Source organism: Hippoglossus hippoglossus, chromosome 16, assembly GCF_009819705.1.
Source record: "Hippoglossus hippoglossus isolate fHipHip1 chromosome 16, fHipHip1.pri, whole genome shotgun sequence".
Taxonomy (NCBI): Eukaryota; Metazoa; Chordata; class Actinopteri; order Pleuronectiformes; family Pleuronectidae; genus Hippoglossus; species Hippoglossus hippoglossus.
This window is the reverse complement of record NC_047166.1, coordinates 13,588,401-13,610,779: the sequence shown is the minus strand read 5'-3', so window position 1 is coordinate 13,610,779 and position 22,379 is coordinate 13,588,401. Positions and strand designations below refer to the sequence as shown.

The 22,379-nt window shown below is 42.8% G+C and overlaps 1 protein-coding gene across 1 annotated transcript; it reads right to left on the bottom strand.

The window, feature by feature from the left end:
* Nucleotides 1-985: 985 nt before the first annotated feature.
* mindy3 (MINDY lysine 48 deubiquitinase 3) lies at nucleotides 986-22,199 on the bottom strand. The gene is made up of 16 exons (XM_034612338.1): nucleotides 22,011-22,199; nucleotides 21,212-21,550; nucleotides 20,485-20,564; nucleotides 19,275-19,335; nucleotides 18,967-19,167; nucleotides 18,707-18,758; nucleotides 17,869-17,983; nucleotides 17,509-17,582; nucleotides 17,269-17,348; nucleotides 16,980-17,050; nucleotides 15,970-16,050; nucleotides 7,983-8,055; nucleotides 5,884-5,956; nucleotides 3,403-3,490; nucleotides 2,527-2,598; nucleotides 986-1,758 (listed from the first exon to the last, which is right to left on the bottom strand). Exons 2-16 carry the CDS (start codon nucleotides 21,303-21,305, stop codon nucleotides 1,609-1,611), a joined length of 1,365 nt encoding a protein of 454 aa, XP_034468229.1. The 5' UTR covers nucleotides 21,306-21,550; nucleotides 22,011-22,199; the 3' UTR covers nucleotides 986-1,608.
* Nucleotides 22,200-22,379: the final 180 nt, after the last annotated feature.

The following is a 22,379-nucleotide window of genomic DNA, read 5'->3' as shown; positions in this document are numbered from 1 at the left end:
AATACACTAATTTACTCATTCTCTTCAGGTTACGTCCCCTCAGTGTGCTAATGTGCTCTGCTCAGGGATCAGGCACAGAAGTGCTTTATATTTTTATACACTGTCCATGTTCCCCTTCCCTTTTTACAAACTTATAATGCAACTGTTTAGCAGATTGATGTGTCAGATTAGGCTCACATCCTCTTTCCATTAGACAGATCCATTAGACACACATCCAGCCAATATTACAACCCTCCTGTGCACAGATGCCGAACAGGCATTAACTGTACACACACTCACACAAATGCATAAACAGAGTTAAGGACCCTGGGTCTCGTCCTAAGCCAGGAATAAGTACTTACAGTAAATAGTGTAAAAAGATACTCCTCTAACATGTGACACCTGATGACTCAATAACACACAAAACAGTAGCCACATACCACTGATTTTACGATGCCTTATAAAACGCCAGTGTTTCCATTGTCGTCTTTTGGGAATTTTTGACAGTGAGCCAACAGTAAAATGCAGTGTTCTGTCTTGGGAGGCTAGAGAGAGGTAATTATGTCACCATCAGTGTCTTGGAGATTTAGTTAAAACTTGATTTGGGGTCTCTGAGGGAACACGGAACACGTTGGCCTGTGATTTAGTGAAGAGGGGGAACCAGACCTCGGACACGGTGAAACCCGAGGCTGCCCGATGTCGAGGTCAAGACATGAAATCTATTAGAAAATGGACACAGGGTGTCTGTGATTTCAAAAGCTACCAGCAACACGACATGTGAACAAAAAAAGTTTTTATTACAGAACCTTGTGTGTGTGATAATAAATACATGAGCACTTGACCAACATCCTAGTGTGGTGCATGAAGCACACACACTCAGAGAGCACCTAAACCATCTGGGCGAAAACACTGAAAAATCCCCCTGCTTATTATCTCTGGGGTCTCTGCGTCTGGGTTGGTCCCTTTAAACTGTAAACGCTTATCAGTAGCTGTGACTGTGTGTGTGTGTGTGTGTGTGTGTGTGTGTGTGTGTGTGTGTGTGTGTGTGTGTGTGTGTGTGTGTGTGTGTGTGTGTGTGTGAGTCTGTGTGTGTATATATGTGTTCTCATATGTGGAAGGCTTTGGTAGGTTTTCCCTCAAACAGTCCTATAGCTGCAGTAATAGTGTTTCAGTCGACTGGCTGGACGTGTGGTTCAGTGCGTGATTTAGTGACACACTCTTGTCTCTGAACCATCCCCAGCCTGCTGCCTAAATAACGTCTCGCTGTCTACTGCTAAACTGTAGCAGAGGTGTCGGCGCAGAGCTGTAAAAATAAATTCCTTTTTTTTTCTGTAAAGGTGAGTTTGTGAATTTGGGTGGAATGCAAGTTAGAATGCAAAGAATGGATCTGTAGCGTGGATGTGTAGTCCATCATAGTGTTTGTCTCCATCTCATGTTAGTGTACATCTGTGGGTTTTCTCATTCGTCTGTGTTGTTGTTGTGTGGCTGTGTGCGTACTCTATGTGTCGGAGTCTTTGCAACCTGGCGACCTGTCGGAGTCAATGTAAAGAGGGGATGCAGGGGGGCGTTGTGCGCATGGAGCAGTAGTGGTCTATCCACATACACAGACACACACAGACTGTGTCAGTGCTAGTTCAGTGACGGGGAGCGGTCGGTGGACCACAGCAGCTCGATGTAGGGCCACTTGGTCTGTAGGCAGCGCTTGACTGGAGTGTCGTCTGTCCGAACCATGGGGTCCTCAAAACCTAGCACCAAGGTTGTCCCTTCCACATACTCCACCTAAAAAACACACACATGTAAATACACAGTTTACACAGAGTTAACCAAACACAGATATTCAAACTCCTTTGTCACCTTTAACTCTATCAATCTCTTCAGACACTTCCTCTGAAAGGGTCAAAGGTGAAATGGAGAGGGATGGATGCAAGTATACAACAGATGCTCACAACCGCACAAACACACACACACACACGCTGCAGGAGACTGCTGTCAGCAGGTCTGCTATTCCCATCTAGAGCTATGGGAATGGAATTGCCATCACAAGCTTATAGGCGCCTTGCTGCATGTGTGTGTAGGCGTGTTCTTTTGTGTAGGCACACATGTGGTGCCATTCCTACTTTTTCAGGTAGCAGTATGGGGGGAAAAAAAGCCATTTTACAGACTAGACCGAATTGACAGATGAAGAAAGTGATATTCCTGAGTCCCAGGTTTGTGCACCGCCACACCAGCTACACCCACTGACAATCATCCATCAAACTAAGCCTCCTTAATAGGCCTGTGTTTGACCATTTATCATCACTCGGCTGCTGACAGTGGCCTCCGTATTGAAATGACTCAGAAGAAACAAGAGGTTAAGCCAAGGTTTCTGGAAGGATGGACAGGCTATTAAAGCTTGCAACAGCTACTGTTTGTTCTGGAGTGGCAGACTGCCTCCAACTGTGTGTGTGTGTGTGTGTGTGTGTGTGAATGATGACAGGAAAATACGAAGAGAAATTCTAAGTGCGTAAGAGAATACGAGGAGGAATTAAAAAAACCTGAGTTTCTTACCCTCTCGTTGTGGTTGGACTGTTTGAGTCCATTGTAGTGGTAGACGGAAAATGAGTCTGGGATTCCTGAATCCTGAAACGCAGACATAGAGCACAGTGAAAAACATGCAGTGTTGTCAAAGAGGCTTTGGTCAAACACATAGCGACGGGGGTAGAAACCCACAGACAGAACATGTTTATGTCTCGGCCCGCAAGGCTTTACATTACGTTATATCCTGTGAGTTAGATTTAGAGGTGTGCGTGTATATTGGTGCATTGAAGCAAAGCTCCAATTACAACAAAGCAGCCAACAATAGAAAAATGTCCAAACAGTGACACTGAGCCAAAACACCTCCCATGACTTTGGCTTGAAGGTGCAGAAGGCTAATAGGGTGTGTTGTCTGCGAGCGTGTCCTGCTTCTCGTGTTTATATCCCTATATATGAAACCCTAACCCTCACCCCAATCCCACGTGTGTCTGAGTGTGTGTGTCCAGTTGGCTAATGGTAGTATAATTTCTTTGCGGCTCGGGGCCGTTCCTCTGGTGAGTCCCTAAAGCCCTGATCACTTTAACACAGTTTCCCCTCTATCTCTCTCCCTCCCTCTCTGTCTTGCTCGCTCGCTCTACCTCATAAAGGCTTTTCGCTGCTCTTTCTAAACGTCTCGGCAAGTTATGTCATATGATGTCGAACGCACGCATAGATTTCTCATGAGACACCACAGGAATGTTTCTGGCAAACAGACCTTTGATTTGCTGAGACGAAAAACTCCACAAATGCTTGAGAAATAGACATTGGTGTCACCTACTGCAGGTGTGTGTGTGTGTGCGTGTGGCTCTTTTACAACGTGTTTCATTTTGAAGTGGAAGTCCACCTCTGAACGCACACACTTTTACATACCTGATTGGGGAAGAACTCCAACAGGAACGGGCCCAGAAGAATTATGCCCAAACTCTCGGGATCCAGCTTACTCTTCACCAGACTGACACTGAGACACAGAGGCAGTGACAAATGAGAAAGGAAGTAAATATAACTAGAGTAGAAGAAAACAGATGCAGAAACCCAGAGAGAGAACTGACCGGAGGAACATGCACGATAAATTCAACAGGGGAAACAAAACAGCCGCCCGTGATGTCTTACGTATAAAAAAACAGAGATAAAGACAAAGTGTGATCGCTCAGTGTGAACTTATGATGCCTGTTTTGGTAAGTGTGTGCAAATTTTCACGAAATCCACGGTGCAACTAAATATACCTCTTTCCAGACATTCCTACATGTTGGATCAGTGTTATTATTATTCCGCCGTGATGAAAAAATAAAATCTGGCCCGATTGCCCTTTTAAGGCAGTGAGGAGAGAAGCAGGGGTTGTGCCCAGACACAGGGGGAAAGCACTGATTATGTACTCATCTATCGATTTGTACAAGTTGTACAAGCAGCAGGGCGGCAGAGTTGATAGTGACCCTGCTAAAGTCTCATTGAACCAAACAAACTGAAATTTAAAACCACCTTCTGCTTTCTAGGGGAGAAAAACAGAAAAATCCCCACAGCGTTCAACTAGAATGACACTCAGTAGAGCTCATACCTCCACCAAGGCCCAAGAGTCCCCGGATGAAACCACATTTAAATCCACTAGATCCAAATCTTTATTGCACACACTCATTGATATCAGCCCACGTAATATACCAGATTTCTTTCAACAAGATCCGTGAATTATGTCCTGGAAATTGGTGAAAATGTTAAAAAAAAAACACCCTCTCTCAGAATGTTAAAGAAAGTGGCTCAGGTCCATCCTTCCACCAAGCTTTGTGGAAAACTGTCTAGAGGTTTTTGCATAATCCTGCTGACAAACCATCACACAAACGAACAGGGGTGAAAACGTAACCTCCTTGGCAGAAGTTATGAACATATCTCAACATTGTGAACAAGAAGATTTGTGTTCACGGGGATCTGAAGAGTTAACAGTTAGTAGTGGGTTTGTTCTCTATCCACTGCATGATGCGAATGACGTCATCATTTAAAAAAAGCAGCAGTCATGAGCGGATGGTGCACACAAGTGCCTACATTGAGCGGGCCACATTTATTCCTTGTGTCCAATACATCCTTGTGATAGGGTTACAATGCAGTCATATGATGTTTGTCTGGACTCGTGTATATCATTTGAAGCTGTATGGATTCTTTAAGAATTACAAACAGAACAAGCTGGCTCTGCATTGAGGAAATAACAGTTAGTGAATAGTATTCTTTAATTTCAGTGTTACGATGGGGCATTTCATTCTGTTAATATCTTTTGAAAACGATTGGATATCCTGTATTTCCTCGAGAAACAGTAAATGAGAGCCCCAGTGATTTTCTTACAAGACTAAGGACACTATTATGCTATTATGTATCACAGATTGCAATTTAAATTCCCGAAAATAGGAGATTATTCAATATTGACTTGAATGATCGAAATCTAAAGGAAATGTTTTAGTTTTTGGTGGATTCAAAAATGTTATCATAAAAGGTCAAAGTTGAATTACATCATAAAAATCCCACGAGAAAAGTTGCTGTTTTCCAGATCTTTACAATAGATAATGCTGCCACAAACTCTACAAATCAAATGATCAAAAGACTATTATTCCTCGGAGCTATATACTGACTTGCTAAGAGGAGCCATTGTCCACATAGTGGGTTAACCACAAATCGTAGCAGCTGACTGTCATAGGTCACACGATTTGTGGAAACAGTTTCAGGCGTGTATGTTTAGTCCATCACAGACAACTTGAAAACAGTTTGCACTCATCTTCCATAAGTGATGAAAGACTTGGATTTAATACTTCTACATACTCAAATCAATCATCCTCCCAAACACTAAAGATGCAACATTTTTTTCCACACGGAGGAATCCTTGCAATAACCCTCTGGTTCTGTGGTAAAAGAATGAGACTGGGAGTCCCCCCCCACCCCAGTTTGCTGAGTTGCATTGTGATGCATCAGCCATCTGGGGGTCTGCAGAGCAGATCAGTGGTCCGGTGACTTGGCTGCAGCATTGGGTCTTACTGTTCCACAGATGAGAACGTGCTTCTGTTTGAAGCCGCACTTTAAAGCGTTTCCTCCCTCTCAGTCTTTCTTCCTGCCGTTAATGATCTAAGCCTCAGTTTTTGACTTTCGTTCCTTCGTTCTTCCCGGGCTTTTATAGTGAGCTCGCTCTGGTCTTTCTTTATAGTTAGCTGCTAGTGAAACATGAGCACAGGGCGGCTGACCCGGCCTGGCCGTGACTTAGGAGGTAGAACTTTAGAAGCATTACAGGTGCCACCCACCCACACGCACGCACACACACACACACACACACACAGGCTGATATACACACAAACATAAAGCCTTGAGCATGCAAACACTTACTACTCGGGTTCCGAGACAAGGTCAAGGGCTTTCATCACATCCTCCAGCAGAGACTCAGGGATGAAGCCATTATCTGCAGAGAGGGAGAGAGAAAGAGAGAGTCAGAGAGGGGGAGAGAAAGAGAGAGAGAGGCATAAAGAAAAACTGATGCACTGGCTGACCTTGGACAAAACATAAAATACAGGCTTCCGATGAAAACCAGGGGAAGCCTTTAACTACACATATGTGACAAGCACCATTAACATCATGGGCTCTGGGGAATTAGCTCATCTGACACAATAGAAAAAAACCAATAGAAAATCCAACATACACACACACAGACACACACAAACTTTGTCCTTTCTCGCTGACCTACATTCCATGGTCGTGATGATCGCTTTACCTGAGCGGAGAAGCTTTAAACATTAACATGTGTTCTTGCCCGAAAGATTGTTTGTGTGTGTGTGTGTCCGGGCATTTACAACATGTGAGCATGTGTGGGCTGTTGTTTAGATACATACATGAGCCTCAAGTGTGTTTTGAGGAAGATTAAGCGACAAGCGGTCTGCTTCTCCGCTCTCAACTCAGTCATGCCTTTTCAGTGCCAGATGTTACTCTCTATGTGACAACTGAGAGTGTGACAGCCAGCAGAGAGGGCGGGCACACACACACACACACACACACACACACACACACACACACACACACACACACACACACACACACACACACACACACACACACACACACACACACACACACACACACACACACACACACACACACACACACACACCAATTTTACAGACCATGCGGAGATAGTGGGTTTCTGAGTGTATGACTAGTGAGTCACTGTTGTGTGTGTGAATGCGTCTGGCGCCCTTTCTCCACAACACAGGGAGCTGTGCTGACTCTCCATGTGACACAGGCAGATTTATGGGCTCTTTGCACAGCACACAACTGCGCTGCTGGCTATGGCATATGTGCACAGACTACATAGTGTGAACGCATGTGTGTCCTGTACAGTACATCTACTATAGCCCAGGCATTCGTTTGCGTGTCTTTGGACATTCTGTGGAACACGAAGAGAAAGATGGAGAAAAAAAAAAAGAGGAAAAAAGGTGACAGACAGTTGATGTTTACATATTTTCTGTTGCAGTGCACAGAGCAGGCAACATAGCAATGCACCACATACAATAAGGAACTCTACAAATCAGCAAGTTGTATCTACGAGTCAGATAGTGGATGATATCGTTTATGGCGACAAGAGTACAGCACAATTAATTTCTCAGTAACAACACATAAATATGAATGTTCGAGTTACAACTGCTGATTTAGTCAGGTCCTTGGCTGGATGCTCTTGCAAAATGAATATCTCTAAGTGTGTGTTGTTAATATGCTCATGTCTTGAGTGTGACTCTGCACATCTCTGCCTCCTCTTTCTTCTCCACGGCAGAGGAGAAACAATACACAACAGATGTCGAGACTAAATGTTTCATTTCACTGCTCTCTCATTAAGGCACGGACACCCCGCACTGCAATCTTGAGGCTACATGAGTGAAAAATGCTTCAGACGTCCGACTTTCGTTTCTTCTCTTAAACTCCCTATTGCCATTATTTCATGCCCGTGTCCTTCCCCTTTTACCCCAGTCACCTGGAAATGACAAGAAAGGAGGTTTTTAGGAAAATGAGGAAGAGAGGCAAGCAGCAGGATGGTTGATTCAGCTGTTAGAGGAGCTGATCTCACCAACCTAAACAACAACAGTGGAGATGAGACCGGGAAGACTCTTTATGTCGGCAGAAGAAAAAATAACAGAGACGGGAAACAAGAAAGACGGGACGAAGGGAACAATGGAGGTTATAGAAGCCTCTGCTCATCCAGGAAGAAGCGAAGAGGCAGATGTTGTTTTTCTCAACTTGCTTGTTTTGCTGTGTTAAATTGAAAGTTTGGATTAATAAAGTACATCTGTGTGCCAGGATTTTCGTTTAGGTGGAGTACTAATGGTCAAATAAAGTCTGATCATAAAAACAAGTGTGCAGGGGGTGAGGAGCAGGAGACATGACTCAGCAAGATAATGACCACGTGCACAATAAATAAATGATACAAACACGTTCATTACCTTCAGGATCAAATGACTGGAAGACCCTCCGGGCCTGTTCTGATGGAGACTCCGGGCCTACCAGGGAAATCTCCTGTACAGGGAGGAGGAACACAAAGATAGGAAGAAATAAGAGAGAAGCAAAGAAGGTGGAGAGAGAAGATTAAAAGGTGAGAGATAATTCTTGATGGCATGAAGAGGTCTGACCTAAAAATTGACCATGTAGAGATTTATGACCCAATTGACAGCAGGATAGAGAAGGGCAGAGAGGTGGGATTAGATCATATTATGGGGGAATGTGGCTTCATCAGTGTTGAAACATTAGAACCACTGAGACAGGAATCAGACAATCATTAAGACCTACTCACAACTAAAAGATTGGGATTGTACTCGTCAAGGGTTTAGCGGGACTAATGTACGACAAACTGCAGCCAAGACATGCAGCCAACATACAGAACCACGCTGTAACAGTGTGTGATGCACTGCTAATGCGCACTGTGCGTGTGTGTGCCTGTGTGTAATCTAAGGGGCCAGTGCAATCACCAGAGCCCATCAGCTTATTAACTGATCTGCTGATAAACTTAGACGGTTTGTTTTCACTCCAAACGCACAATCAGGAAATCGAGTCTTACAAATGCAGCCCATGATTTATGACGAGGCTTACAGTGTTTGTTTGTTGATGAAATTCAGAGAGAACAACGTTGGCAGGGAGAACATAAAAAGAGGGAGTGGGTGAGTTAATCAAGAGTGTGATGCCTTTTGTGGCTGGCATAGAAACCTTGATAATCTCTAAACCAAAAGGCCTCAGCATGCTCCAAACAAAGCGCTTGTCAGATCACTTAACAGCACGTAAAACAATGAACAGCACGCACACAAGACTCTGTGAGAATGTGTGCCGTCGTCCCCATTTGAAGAATTCATTATAAGTTCCACTGTGTTGAAACAACAAATACACAAAAGACACCAAGCTCTTGGCAGGAGGAGGATATGACCGCAGGCTTTTCGCCCGCCTGTGTGTGGTTATTTAAAAACAGGGATAAACTCTTTTTAGAGGATACATAGAACAACAAGTCGGAAATCAGACACCCTCCACAGATTTCATGAGAACTTCTTCTTGCTAATATTTTCAGTGTTATTCAATATTTTCAAACTTACTGTGTGTAAATGAAACATCGGAGTAACTGTCAGTTCCCGATAGGCAACTTTGCACGCAAACAACAACGAGTGCAAGGGTGAGAGGTCACAGCTTCTTGTGATATTTTAAATATATTGCATGAATAATTATTTAGAGAAATGGGAGTATAGAAAAAAGGAGATATGATGGATATTTTTCCAAGAGAGAATGAAATTAGATACTTCACACACACACGCACGCAGACGCACACAGTGTTGAGGCGAGAAATCAGAGGGTTCTCACTGTTCCTCCATGAGGGACTGTATTTATGACAACGAAGCGCTGGAAAAACATACAATGTTTTTGGAGAGCAAATGAACCCTGCTCATCTCCTTTAGCTGGCCTTTATTAAAAGCCTGAGCCTCAGATTCACGCAGACTGCTTGGGTTTCACGGTCCACTTATTACTGTACTCAGGGCTTACTCAGGGAGAGAGGGGTTCAGGGGGGACACGTCGAGAAGAGATGACTCCCAGCTGCCCGCTCTTCAGACGCAAAAGAAAAACAGTCGATCGCGAACAGGCGATCGCGCACTGTTCTGTCACACAAAGTATAGCAGAGTCCTGATGTGTTAACATTACAGGCTCCATAAATCTGACGGAAGATTAGTCATTAGCTAGATAGTGTTTCACGTACGGGGCTGGACAGAGGTATTTCTGCTGATCCTGGAAGAAGTGCTGAAAAAGTCCCTCAGCGGTTCAGTACATGTCAGCAGACAAACTAATTAAATGTAGGATTAACAGTGAAGTATGTGTCTTGAAACACGAACTGTTTTGATAAACTGAAACTTTGCCTTTTACCTGAACAGGAAAAATAGATCTTTTCTGAAAGTGTTGAAAAGTCCAATAAGCCTCGAGAACAAAAGCTCAGTTTGTTCGTCAGACTTTCAGAGCAGAAAGGAGACATTAAGTGTAAAAAACCTGATAATACTATGGTTTACAGGATGTCCGCACTTAAACACGAGTATGTGGACAAGAGACAAAAACAAAACAAAACATGGTATTACGGCAAGTCTGCACATGCTACTATGGCTAATGAGAACATAGAAAAGCGTAGAATAGACAATGATTCACGTGAGCGAAGGTTCATGCACATACACAAATATGCACGTGTGTGTTTGCATGCGAGTGTGTGTCTGTGTATGTGAGATGACAGGTCTGCTTGGTTGTCTTTGATCCCTGTTTTATTAGAGGCCTGAGGAAGATGCCGCTGAGTTGGAAAACATGTCATGAAGCGAACACGCTCCACAGGGAAGGTGTGTACGTTAGTGTGTGTCTCAGCGTTTCTTTCCACTCAAACCCACCGTGTTGCAGTGTGTTCATGTGTTTGAGAGAATATCTCTGGAATAGCAATAATTAGGCCTGTCTGCTGCGGAAATGTGTTTGCTTGCACCAAGGTCCTGTATTCTATTCTATCAAGAGCGCGGACATTTATACTCGTGCAGACTGAAGAGACACACACACACACATTTACCCATTCAACTCAGATAAAACTACTCTAGATGGTATTGCCCTTGCCTCCAACTAAACAATCAGGAATCTGGGAGTTTTCTTTGATCCGGATTTGTCCTCTGTCCAAAACAAATTTAAAAGACTGCCTTTTTTCATCTTCGGAACATTTAAAAAATCTGGCATGTCCTCAAAAGGTGCAGACAAATTACTCCACGCTTTTGTTACATCCAGACTTGATTGTTGTAATTCCTAACTATCAGGCTCCAGCCGTAAGTCTTTAAACAGAGCAGCATGTGTCCTGACAAGAACCAGGAAAAGAGATCACATTTCTCCTGTATTAGCTTCAGTACACTGGTTTCTGGTCATGATCATCACTTATAATCCATGATCAGCTGTCACCGCGGTCACCGACAGCTGATCATGGATTATTAATTCAACTAGATTGCTCCCTTCATCTCTGTTTGACATTTTCTTTTGTACAAATACCCAAAACATTGATACACCTCTTCATTTTTGTTATGTGCTCTGCTTCTCTCAGTGTCTATTGCACTTCTGTCCGTCCTGGGAGAGGCATCCCTCACCACCACTCTCTCTGAGGTTTCTAGGATTTTTTTCCCCTGTTAAGTTTTTTATGGGTAATTATTCCTTACTCTTGATGAGGGTTAAGGGCAGAGGATGTCGCACCTTGTTAAGTCCTATGACACAAACGGTGATATGTGAATATGGCCAATACAAATAAAATTTGATTGATTCATTTATTGAAATGCAACATGCAGCAAAGGGCTGTCCTTAAGCAAATGGTCTGTTTTCGTATCTTCTCAGTTAAGCCTATATTTCTTATTATCAGACCAGATTTCCAGGATCACACTCTCCTATATAAAGAATCTAACATCCAACTAATCCCTTTACCATGTGCACAATTTTGGAAAAGGATCACAGCCTGAAACTTTGCCTCAAACCAACTTTCTCTCCATGCTTGAGTGGCTCTCTTAGGTTGACAATTCATCCCCTATAGGCCCTTTTCCTCTCTTGTTCTTTCTCTTGCCTAATTACAGTCCTCTTTACCTGCCTTTTCCTGCGTTAAGTAGGTACTCTGGTTCTTGAGTATTTCCTTCCCTCCCAACCATGACTTTTTCTTCTATTCTTCCGTCCCTGTTTCGTCTATTATCGAAAGGCAGGTAGCTACTTTAGGACAGAGAGGAAAGCACAGTACTTTTCTAGAGTTACTCTTTCTTTCTCCTTTTGTCTACCAAAGAGCTATTGTGTGTGCTGAGAGGTTCTGAGTGGCTATACAGTGCATCTGAAGGGATCGGTTTCAAGGCAACAAAGCAGAGGTCTCGGACGGTGTCTCCTGCCTTGTTCCTCGTAAGTTCCAACAGATTCACTACATGACAGCATGAGAAGGAACATGAGGGGCCAGTCTGTGTGTGATTGTTTGTTACTTGTGTGTGTGTTTGTTATGTTCACCTTAATTAGCCTTCGTCCCATATAAGAGGACAGGAAGTAATGGAAAACCTAACGCTCTTGCTACATAGGGAGTGCGTGCAGGATCGACTAAGTTAATGTCTGAGTGTGCGTTTCAGGTGTGACAGACAGGACAAAGTGGTGATTTATGGAGCTGTCTTAGATGAGAAAGACTGTGTCTCACCAGAAACGTGAGGAGACACCAGAGGAGAGTTATGTAGCGCGATGATGGGTCCCATAACAGAGACCAACACACAGGGGAGAAGGAAGGATAATGCACCATACACACTAACAGAGAGAGCCTTTCATGCTGCTATAATGGCCTTTGGTCTGACCTGTCACTGATTATTAATGACTGTTAATGTACACTGCTTTGTTATGTTGTGTTTCTGTGTGGCCCACACCCTCTGATCACACCAAGACTGGTAAGTCATCCGGTTTAACAGAAAACACACAATTTGAATCATCTATTATAGATGTTTCCTGTTGCTGTTACTAAATATGAATTCCCTTTTAGTTCAAACTACATACAGTACATTGAGGGTGATGGGCATAATTCAGTATTACTGATATTTAACTCAGCATTGTCCCCTTCTGTTGATATGACTGTTTCAGGTTATCATTTTCTATTTGCTGTGTCATGATATATCATTATAGAACCCTGCAAAACTTCCCTTATAAAACAAATTTGAATTCACTAGATTAGACTATTTATTCATGTCCACACCAATATTCAAACACTAACTATCAGTCCCCTAAACATGCCTGATTTTCTTTGTCAAAGTGAAAAATAAAAACTGTGGATCTGCCCCCTGATCCAGATCTGCCCCAAAATTGAATGGCCTCTTCTTTGCATCAAGCCCCAAACCTCGCAAAGTTTCATGGTAATGACTTTTTCATAATCCCGCTATAAAACAAACACAGACGAAAACATAATCTCCTTGACAGAGTTAAGGGGCTCACAAATGTTCCTGAGAACATGTATCTGTATAGTCAAGGGTCTTGTACTAGCTTTCACACCTGAGCAAGTTACACTGACTGAAAAAGACAGTGGGATGCAGGTGAAAACTATTATACACAGTATTATAAAAATGATTTCAGCCTTTTCAGCTCTTTACCAGTCCTTGAAGGGCACGTTGCGTGTGTTCGCAAACACAAAGCACCACCATGGCCGCTCTCACTCCTAGTAAATCACTGGCCTAGAAAATGACAACTGTACGCATACACAAACAACACACATATATCTCCCTGGAGAAGCAGAGACACAGCCTGTGAACCTCATCACTCAGCAAAAATGTCACAAGAGGATCACCCCCACCTCCGTTCCTGAGTGACTGCTCTTTAAAGTGCATCCTTCCTTTCTACTTCTCTACTTCCCTCCTTCCTCTTCCCTTTCCATGAGGGACCACTAATCTGAAGAGGTTGGTTGAGGTGCGCGGGGAAATCCTTTTCTTCTTAGGGAACCAATCTACTGTACACTTGAGAGGATAGATACTTCAACGACAAGAGGAGGGGAAAGGAAGAAGGATTGAATCCTTTTTTTTTTTTTTTTTTTACACATAATGCATGATACGTCTCATCCATCACCTATCCCACTTCTTCTTTGCGCTCTCTCTTTCTTCGTTTCTATCTTTCCTGTGGCGTCTCAGAAACTCTTGTCCAAAAACAGATCCCATTACATGCCATTATACACACTCAGGCTCTCTCTCACAAGCACACACACATTAATACAACGGAGGGCAGAGAGTGTGTGTGTGTGTGTGTGTGTGTGTGTGTGTGTGTGTGGGGGGAGGGGGGGGGTTGTTGTGGGTAGGGATCAGAGATGGTGGAATGGCCTTTTGTGTTGGTAGATTAGATAAAAAACACTAATGCCATTAAGCTGATGGTCTGAAAGCCACAGTCACACACCGACAGCAACTCGAGAGAATACACACCCGTCCCTGATGGCAGACAGAAGGAGCCGCTGACACATCAGAGGCAGGGATCAGGTTTTCTTCTTTTGTGAGGCTGATGGCTCCATATCGAAGCTAAAAGCTGCATAACCAGGTAGTGTGTATTTTTGTATCATAAATGCTGGGAAATCTCAGTGTGCTGCGAATAGGCTCTTAACATAGAATCCCTTTCAAGAAGGACAGGGTGTCACTGAGTGTTCTTGCCCTCTTCCGCCTCGTCTCAAAGCCGGCACAGAGTAGTGTCAGCTATCTACGTCAGTATAAATGCATGTGTGTGTGTGTTGCCAGTCTCCAGCGGGACAAATGGATCCAGATGGGAACTCCGGAATCACATTCCCTACAGGAAGCCATCCACCTAAAGCTGCACACACATACAACACTAATGCTAATCAGGATTAGGTTCCCTGCTCTCTGGAATGTGTGTGTTTGAGCCGGGCGGTGTGTGAGTGTGTATATGTGACTATGTCACCAGCGCCGGGGGAGTTTTAGCAATCGGTAAGTCATCAGCGCATGCATGACGACTTTGGGTCATCACTGAGGCAACATATGATCCACTCGCCTAACAGGGTAGAGCTCTATGCATGTAAGTGAGCTTTTAATCAATGGTATTTTGAGGGTGTGGCATTATGATGGAGATGACTGCCTGGGATTTTTCTGTCTCTCCGGTGCCATTTTCACAACAGCAGAGAGAATCAATTTGCTCCAACCAAAACTGCCAGCCTTAATATACAAGCTACATCAATGTATCACATTACAAGTTCACTGATAGAGATGATAAACATGCTTGTTTGACTGCAAGGAGGTTAAGTGGACACACACGCACACATGAGCAGTGATCTGATGAATCATACTCCTGTCCAGGAGCCTGCGTTTTTCTCAAAGTTACAACCGCAGGGTTGACCTCAATTAGGGTGAGCCTTCTGTATCTTGTGGCATAGCCCTGTGCATGTATGTGTGTGCATGAGTGTTCATCTGAGCTTCTGCAGTTGCAAGAAGATGATGGCAAGGCATTTTTCAAAGAATTTCCAAAGGTTGTGACCACATGAACCTGGTTCCAGTTTTGTTTTCTGCACATTTCACTCAAAAACAAGGTTTGATTCTGCAGCACAGATTTGTCAATCTCAAAGCTCCAGTGTGCAACAACTTGTAAAGAGTGGTAATCCAGCCTCCACTCTTTTGTTCAGTGTTAATGTCACAGACACTGGGCAGGTAAGTAAACAGCATTTGCTAATGTTCTCTTTAGGTCACGTTCTAAAGCTGAGAAACTAAATAAATAAACTCACCCAAGCCTTATTGCATTGGAGACAAAGTCTGTTTCGTGTTTTTATCTCTTAACGTCTCCTTTCTATCATTTTTTTTTATCGTTAATCTTGTTTCTGGGGCTTCTGAGTTCCTGGGACTTTTTTTGTACAACAAAAACATGTTCTTATGAACAAATGCCAGAACAGAAAAATGTGTGATCCCTCTTTGTTAGAACAAACCTGCCAGTGAAGGCAGACAGATGTATACTCTAAAAGGAGGCTCTCATTGAAGTCCTAATTCAGCAGTTTACACATGAAGGCCATACGTTCTGTACAACACATTGTTTGGTAGATCACAGATGGTTGAGAAACTAAAACTGTGTGCTCCCGTGCGTGTGAGGAAAAGTGCATGATGATAACTGTGTGTGTGTGTATGTATGTGTGTGAGGAAACAGCTTTTTTCCCTCTTAATGCTGGATAGGTAAAATGCCAAGAAACAGTACTGGCCATATATGACTATCTCCTGCGCTCATTTTACCTCCCCTCCCTTTCGGCCTCTTTTTTCTCTCACATTGATATCTGACTTGGACTATATTAAATCTGTTAAGCACGTTCCATATTTGGTTTTTTCTAACCTTCTGAGGAGACTGGCTTCTATTATGCACTGTGTATCTCTGTGTGTGTTAATTATGTGTTTGCTTGCCTATTGATGGCTGTATTCAACTTGCCTTGGTGAAAAACACAGAGAGGTGAGTCTCGCTGCCAAGGATCCAAATAGGGAACTTTGGAGACTTGAGGAATGCCCCGACCTAAAACACACACAGACAGAGAAAAAGAATGCACAACAAATGAGTCTGTTCTGAGTAGTTTTCATCATGACTCAGACTGTTCGACACACAACATGTGATTACAAAGCACATTCACATTTAAACATGTCAGAGTGCAAGAACATCATGTTACTTGTCCGGACCCTCAACAAACAACGGTATGTAGTGAAATGTATATTAACAATTATAATATTGAACTGTTTTTTTCAAAAGGATCATCTCTTATAAGTCACTTGCTCTTCTGAATAGTGGCATCATATTCAGCTTGAACTTCCTTTTCATGCAAGAACAATAAACCGAATGGTGCAACATTACATGAACAGTGCACAGTGAGCAGGCCTCTCAGCATTGGATATGAGGTGGCCTTTTAAATCACTCCGAACATCTCCATTTACTTTGGCAACTATCCAATTGCTATTAACATATTATTTGTCCTTGGAGAACTCCAGCTCTTTTGGGCTTGCTTATGTTAGCAATAATAAATAAACAGGCAAGATTCCTGTTTTTCAAGCTGATTGCATTGTGTCACATCACGTGTTTTGTTAAATTGCTTTTGTCATCTACTTTGGGGTGTTGCATGTGTGACAAAAAATAAAAGCGTAAGGAGAGTGGGAGTATGTTCAGACCATTCCTTACAAACACATATTTTCACATGAGAGCTCTCACTGTGGTTTGTGCTTCACATATTGTTAATGACCCACATCTCAGAGTCAAAAGTAACAGTGGGCATTTTTGTGTTAATTTGTTTACTTGGCACTCTCAGTATATACAATGGTAGTCCATCTCAGCTCCTAGTGAATCTTCATTAAAAAATAAAAATCCCCAAATCCTCTGCAGATTTATCATAAACAAACATTGAATCATTTATTGTTTCTTTGCACGATGTTCTCAGAGCATTTAAATGTCTGTACCTTGCAGTAGCGAAGAGATTCCATAAGCGTGAGGAAGCCAACTGAAGCCTGTTTATGAATACCATGTAGCTCTACAAGACAGGGAGGGGGGAAAAAAGAGCAATACAATTTTGTTAAATTACATCAAACTGGCATTAATTTGTGCCTTTTGTGCAAGGCTGTGGAATGTAAGAATTATTGCCGACTGATGGATGTAGTTTAAATTCGGGGCCACAAAACTGAGCTTTGGCTGATGCGTGTGAATATGGCATGTTTGTGCGAATATGCAGGAACTTTATGGAAGTCTTACTCATGCCAGAACACTCCCTGTCTCCATCCCAGACATTAGAGACTGCGTGGCCAGTTACAAGGAGGTTAACCAGGCTCTGACTGCAAAAACAGATTAGAAAAAAACATCAGTAAAGTATATGAGGAATTCTAGAGTAAATAAAAGACACCTTTACCACACAAAAAAGACCCGGAATAGCATTTAACTTGCTGTAACAGTCTAACTGATGTGGACAGTAGGTGAAGTGAGGTGTTCTTATACCTGCCATGACCATGCACAGGGTCTATAAGAGGCTCCAATGTGTCCTGGATCTCATTTCGTATATTCTCTATGCCCTGCAGAGAGAAGACCAGAAGAGACAAGTCTGTATATTTGAGCATTGATGTGACAAACAGGAGAAATTAATTAAATGCTAAAATACAATGATTAAAAGCTCCTTCGTCAAAAGAAAAAGGTGTTTTGTGTTTGAAGCTTTAAAAAAAAAAAAAAAAAGGCTATATTTATCACTTCATGCAAATTACTTGATAAATATGTAAAAAACAACAAAACCAATCTTATTGTTTCCATTCCATATGTAATTTATCCATCCCTCTCTCCATGCAGCCGTTTTTATTGTGTTACCTTGGTTAGGATGACTGAGTAGAGGAAAAGCAAGACTCCACAGCACCCCCCCCAGGTGTGGTGGAGGGACAGCACCTCATCTCTCAGCTCAGACACTGACACGACAGTCCGCTTGCTGCGCGAGAGGAACAAACATCAAGATGCCTTATGAACCATTCATAAGAAAAAGGAAATGTTGGATCTTAGGAAGCTACAGTCAATGAGACTGATGTATTGAGTGTATCTCTCATGCCAGGGTGGTAAAGATAACTTTATCAATGGGGCACAAATCTACTAAACGCACCAGAGGACAAAGAAAAATCTGTCCTTGTCTGTTGGGAGCCCCCTCCTCTTTTGATTGCCTGTCTTAGTTAGTATGCACTTCTTCACTGTGAGTCATCATTGCTTTTTGCTGACTGTGGTCTCAGCTGCCAGTGCGCAACGTGATGAAATTTCAATATTCCTCTGGCAAATGCAGCCTTGCATTAATTTAGTTTGTGTGTGTGACAGACAGTTTGTGTGTAAGAGAGGTAGTCAGAGTTTTTTTTTATATGAGGCAATCAGTGAAAACGCTGATTCGGCAACAAAGGGAAATAGCTAATTCATTGTGGAGGCCAACTCTAACAGATGAGATTGATCACATACAGTCCCCTCAGCTCTCCTGATACTATCCTCTGAGAAATGTGTACTTCTATATTCCATTCTTGTATATTGGCAATTGTAAATCCAGGATTTATGAGGTTTTGATCCCTCCGGAAACCTGCAGTATTATTTGAGATTATCTGAGTTGAGGAGGAAACATTAATGAGCATAAAGATGCAAGGGGTTAGCAGTGTTGAGAATATTTAGTGTCACTTACTGAAGAACACTGTGAAATCGCTCAAAGCCAAGATCCTCAGCAGCCAAAGCAGCTAGGAAAAAGAAAAAACACACACACACACACACACTGTAGGGTCAGAGTTTAACACAGTAAAACCCCACACTGCCAAACAGTTAGTCATTGAAATTTACTATTTTTGTGAAGATGGACCTATGTGAAGTGAGCATCCATATTTTGTTTGTGCACCGTTATTTTTAAATATGCATCTCGCGTGTGAATATGACAGACGTCGGACTCACTGGGAGGCTGCTCCTGTGGCGGCTGGCTGCTCTCTGGCACGTCCTGCGTTTGTGACTGGGACTGTGTCTTAGTATGTGTGCTAGTGTGTGGGCTCTGTCCCTTTGCCCAGGTCACCAGGCAGAACCCTGTGGAGGGGCTGGAACAGGCCGACTCCAAGATTTCACTCAGTGTGGAACACAGGGCTGTTTTCTGCTCCCCCTCTAGCAGACACACAAAGAAAAAAATGCATGATTTAATGAGCTATTCAGTTACACAGTATAACACAATAGTAAAAGCAATGGTCTGGAGGTTTCTGTGGACAATTTACCTGACATCTGTCTCCAGTTGGAACATTCTCTGTTAAAGATAATGTTCTTGAGAAGGAAAGCCTGTGAAGAAACACAGTCAGTCTCCAAATGTGCAAGAAAATACAACCTGATAAACTTTCTAAGTACTGCACACAGATTTTGAATATATTTTATTTTAAACACAAACCATTTTCAGTCAATTAACATTATTGACCGGCACAGAGAGTCTACACCATATGTATTTGGACAGATACACGTTTTCTTATTCTTGCTGTGGCACATACAATTTGAAATAAAACTATGGATTTGTGGGAGAGATATAGACATTTTCATGAATAGTTTTCAAATCAAAAGGGTGTAAAAGCAAGTGGACACTGGCTACTTAAGGTTTCTTGGCCAGCTGTGAGTCGATTGAATATTAGTTCAAGTATAAGAAAAAGCTCCTACATGGCTCCAAGTTGACTGAGGCTCTGTTCATATCTGGTATTTAACTGATCACAAGTGGACATCTCTGAGTACATCAGTTCACATCTGGCATTAGAACTTGCCACTACATGTGTTCAGAGTGACCACTTGTGATTAGTAGCACTTCTCAACACTATTTGCAAATAAATCTGTCCATCAGTCACTTACAGAGACTAAATGCGTTATAGTTTTTCACCAGTGGGAGGCAGCGATACACTTCCCTTGCCTCGTCTGCCAATAATTAAAAGAAAAACAAAACAATACAGACTGGGTCTATTCCTTGCAAAAATGAAGAGGTTACCATGCAGGTGGAGAAGATCATATTGAAGCTCAAAAAGCAAACATTGATCAGAAATAGATTCATCACAATCATGTCTTAAATGATCTTCAAATTAAACAAAAAGACTGGGAGAGATTCAGTGGGGAAGATACAAAGTGCCTACTGATGTCTGTGGGTCAAAGTCTTCAAGGACTCATTGACTAAAAATTATGATTTTGTTGGACTTCTTGTGTATCTATCCAATTACTTCTGAACCCCCAAGCTTTGGGTGCTGAATGGGCTTTAACTCCCATAAAGTTCACAAACTATATAATTGAGGTCCTCCTCCTGTCATGGACACATTGGTGTTTATGTCTGTGGACAGATTTTGTCACCATGAAAGCCTTATACCGTGAAAAATATAGTCACAAAACTTCTGTTGAGGGCTCAGTTTTTATGACACTGGGACCTGGTAATACCAAATACAAAACTGAACTTGACCATACCTGGACAGGTGCAATGACAGCACATGGGCCTCCTTCAAACTGCTCCAGAGCTGTGTGCTCATTCTCACTGAAAACAAATCCTGTGACGAAGACAAAAACATCTCATGTATAAACAATGACCTTTTTCACAGTGAAATCACATGAGATGTTTGATAACTGACTGAGAAGGAAAGGCATCAACATCTATTTTGATAATCAATTAATAGTTTAAAAGTCACGATTAAGAAAACACTGTGTTCAGCCTCTGAAAATTGTGTGTTTCCTACGATAGTAAAGTGAATTCCGTTGTGTTTTGAAATCCCACATAACAAAACAAGGTATTTAAAGACATCACATTGGACTATATGGGAAGATGGGCTTTGGACATGTTCTACTGTTTGCTGACATTTTACAGACCAAAGGACTCACGATTAATCGAGAAAATAACTGATCGCAACCCAAGTCCTGCTGAAGGCCATGGAGTGAATCCACGCTAAACTCTGCAGAAGGGCCAACTAACCATGTGCAGGAGCTGTAATGACTACGTACAGTATTCATACCAGCTCTGTATTTTACTGCATGCCTGAACTTCAATTAGAAAGGAGGATTCCGGCGATTGAAATTCCTGTGGTTTTGTGTTGGAAAAAAAACCTGGATACATGTGGAATCCCTGTTTCTGAATGAAATGTTAGGTGTTTCGTGCAATGCAAAAGCACTTTCGTTTATACAATCCGACTGGGTGTCGTACCTTGGGACCATCTGCGGAAGATAGAAGCGGACACTGCTCCACTGGAGGGTCTCCCCCAAACCAGATCCACCACCTCTTTATTTAACTCCGACATGACAACTATTCACTGCAGGTGGATCCACAGGCTCTCCCTCTTCAGTCCGACAGCCAGGCGGGGACAACAGGGATCTGCTGAAGCCAACTCTCTAGCTCTTCTCGAGGTTGACAGTCCACTTCTCTCTGGGGCAGGTCGAGCCGGTGGCATTGGCCACAAGCGACCTGTGTAGCTACACACGGTCTGTCTCCAGTGGCTGGCAGATACCTGGCTGGTAGGAATGACATCAACCTAGCCACAGCAGCCTGCAAGATAATGCAACAGCAACACATGTTAAGATTATTGGCTAATGCTAATAGCACACATATTTGTTAGCACATGTAGCTAAACTTCACTTCTACAGGCGACAGTAGCGTTTTTACACACTGTTAATCAATGGAATGTTACATATTCGCTCGGTTGCCCAACAAGCTAGAAAGCTAACAGTTCGGTTAATGTTGTATAGTTGTATAAAACGACAGCGGGATACCGCTCAGCTAGTTACGAGGCAGCGTCGTGTCCTTCTTACACTATTTTTGTGTTGGGTGATATTTTCAAGAAGTGTATTGGCTTTGTAATGTCAGCAGTTAGCATTAGCTGTGCTACTAGCAGCTAATCTTTCACTGCTTTGTCATTCAGCGACTTCTCGCAACACAGCGGGACCGACAGAGGTTGAATGAACTCATTGTGCTTGATAGCGGTTAGAACAGATTGAAATACAGTTACCTTGATAAGCAGTCGAGTAAGTGGTTTCCGTATCGATTCGGTATTTTGGTCGCAATTAAACTATCGCCAGCGTCTCTGTCATTCGTTTATTTACAACAGGATTGTAGGGAAAAAAAACCATGCGTCCATTTGACGTGTCTGCCCATTGGTTGAAATCCAGACGGTTCCTGGTGCGTCAGGGGGTACAGCCTCGTCGCGTTATCTCATTGGTCCACAGGCTTGTCAGTCACATTGAGCGCCCGCCCACAAGCACAAGCGTTTGATCCGTTTAAAACGTGCCTTTTAAATCACTTACCCGGAAACACAAAGTTGTCATGGTGGACTCTCAGCGTCAAGAGAGGCGCGAAGTGTTCAATATGACGGACAGCT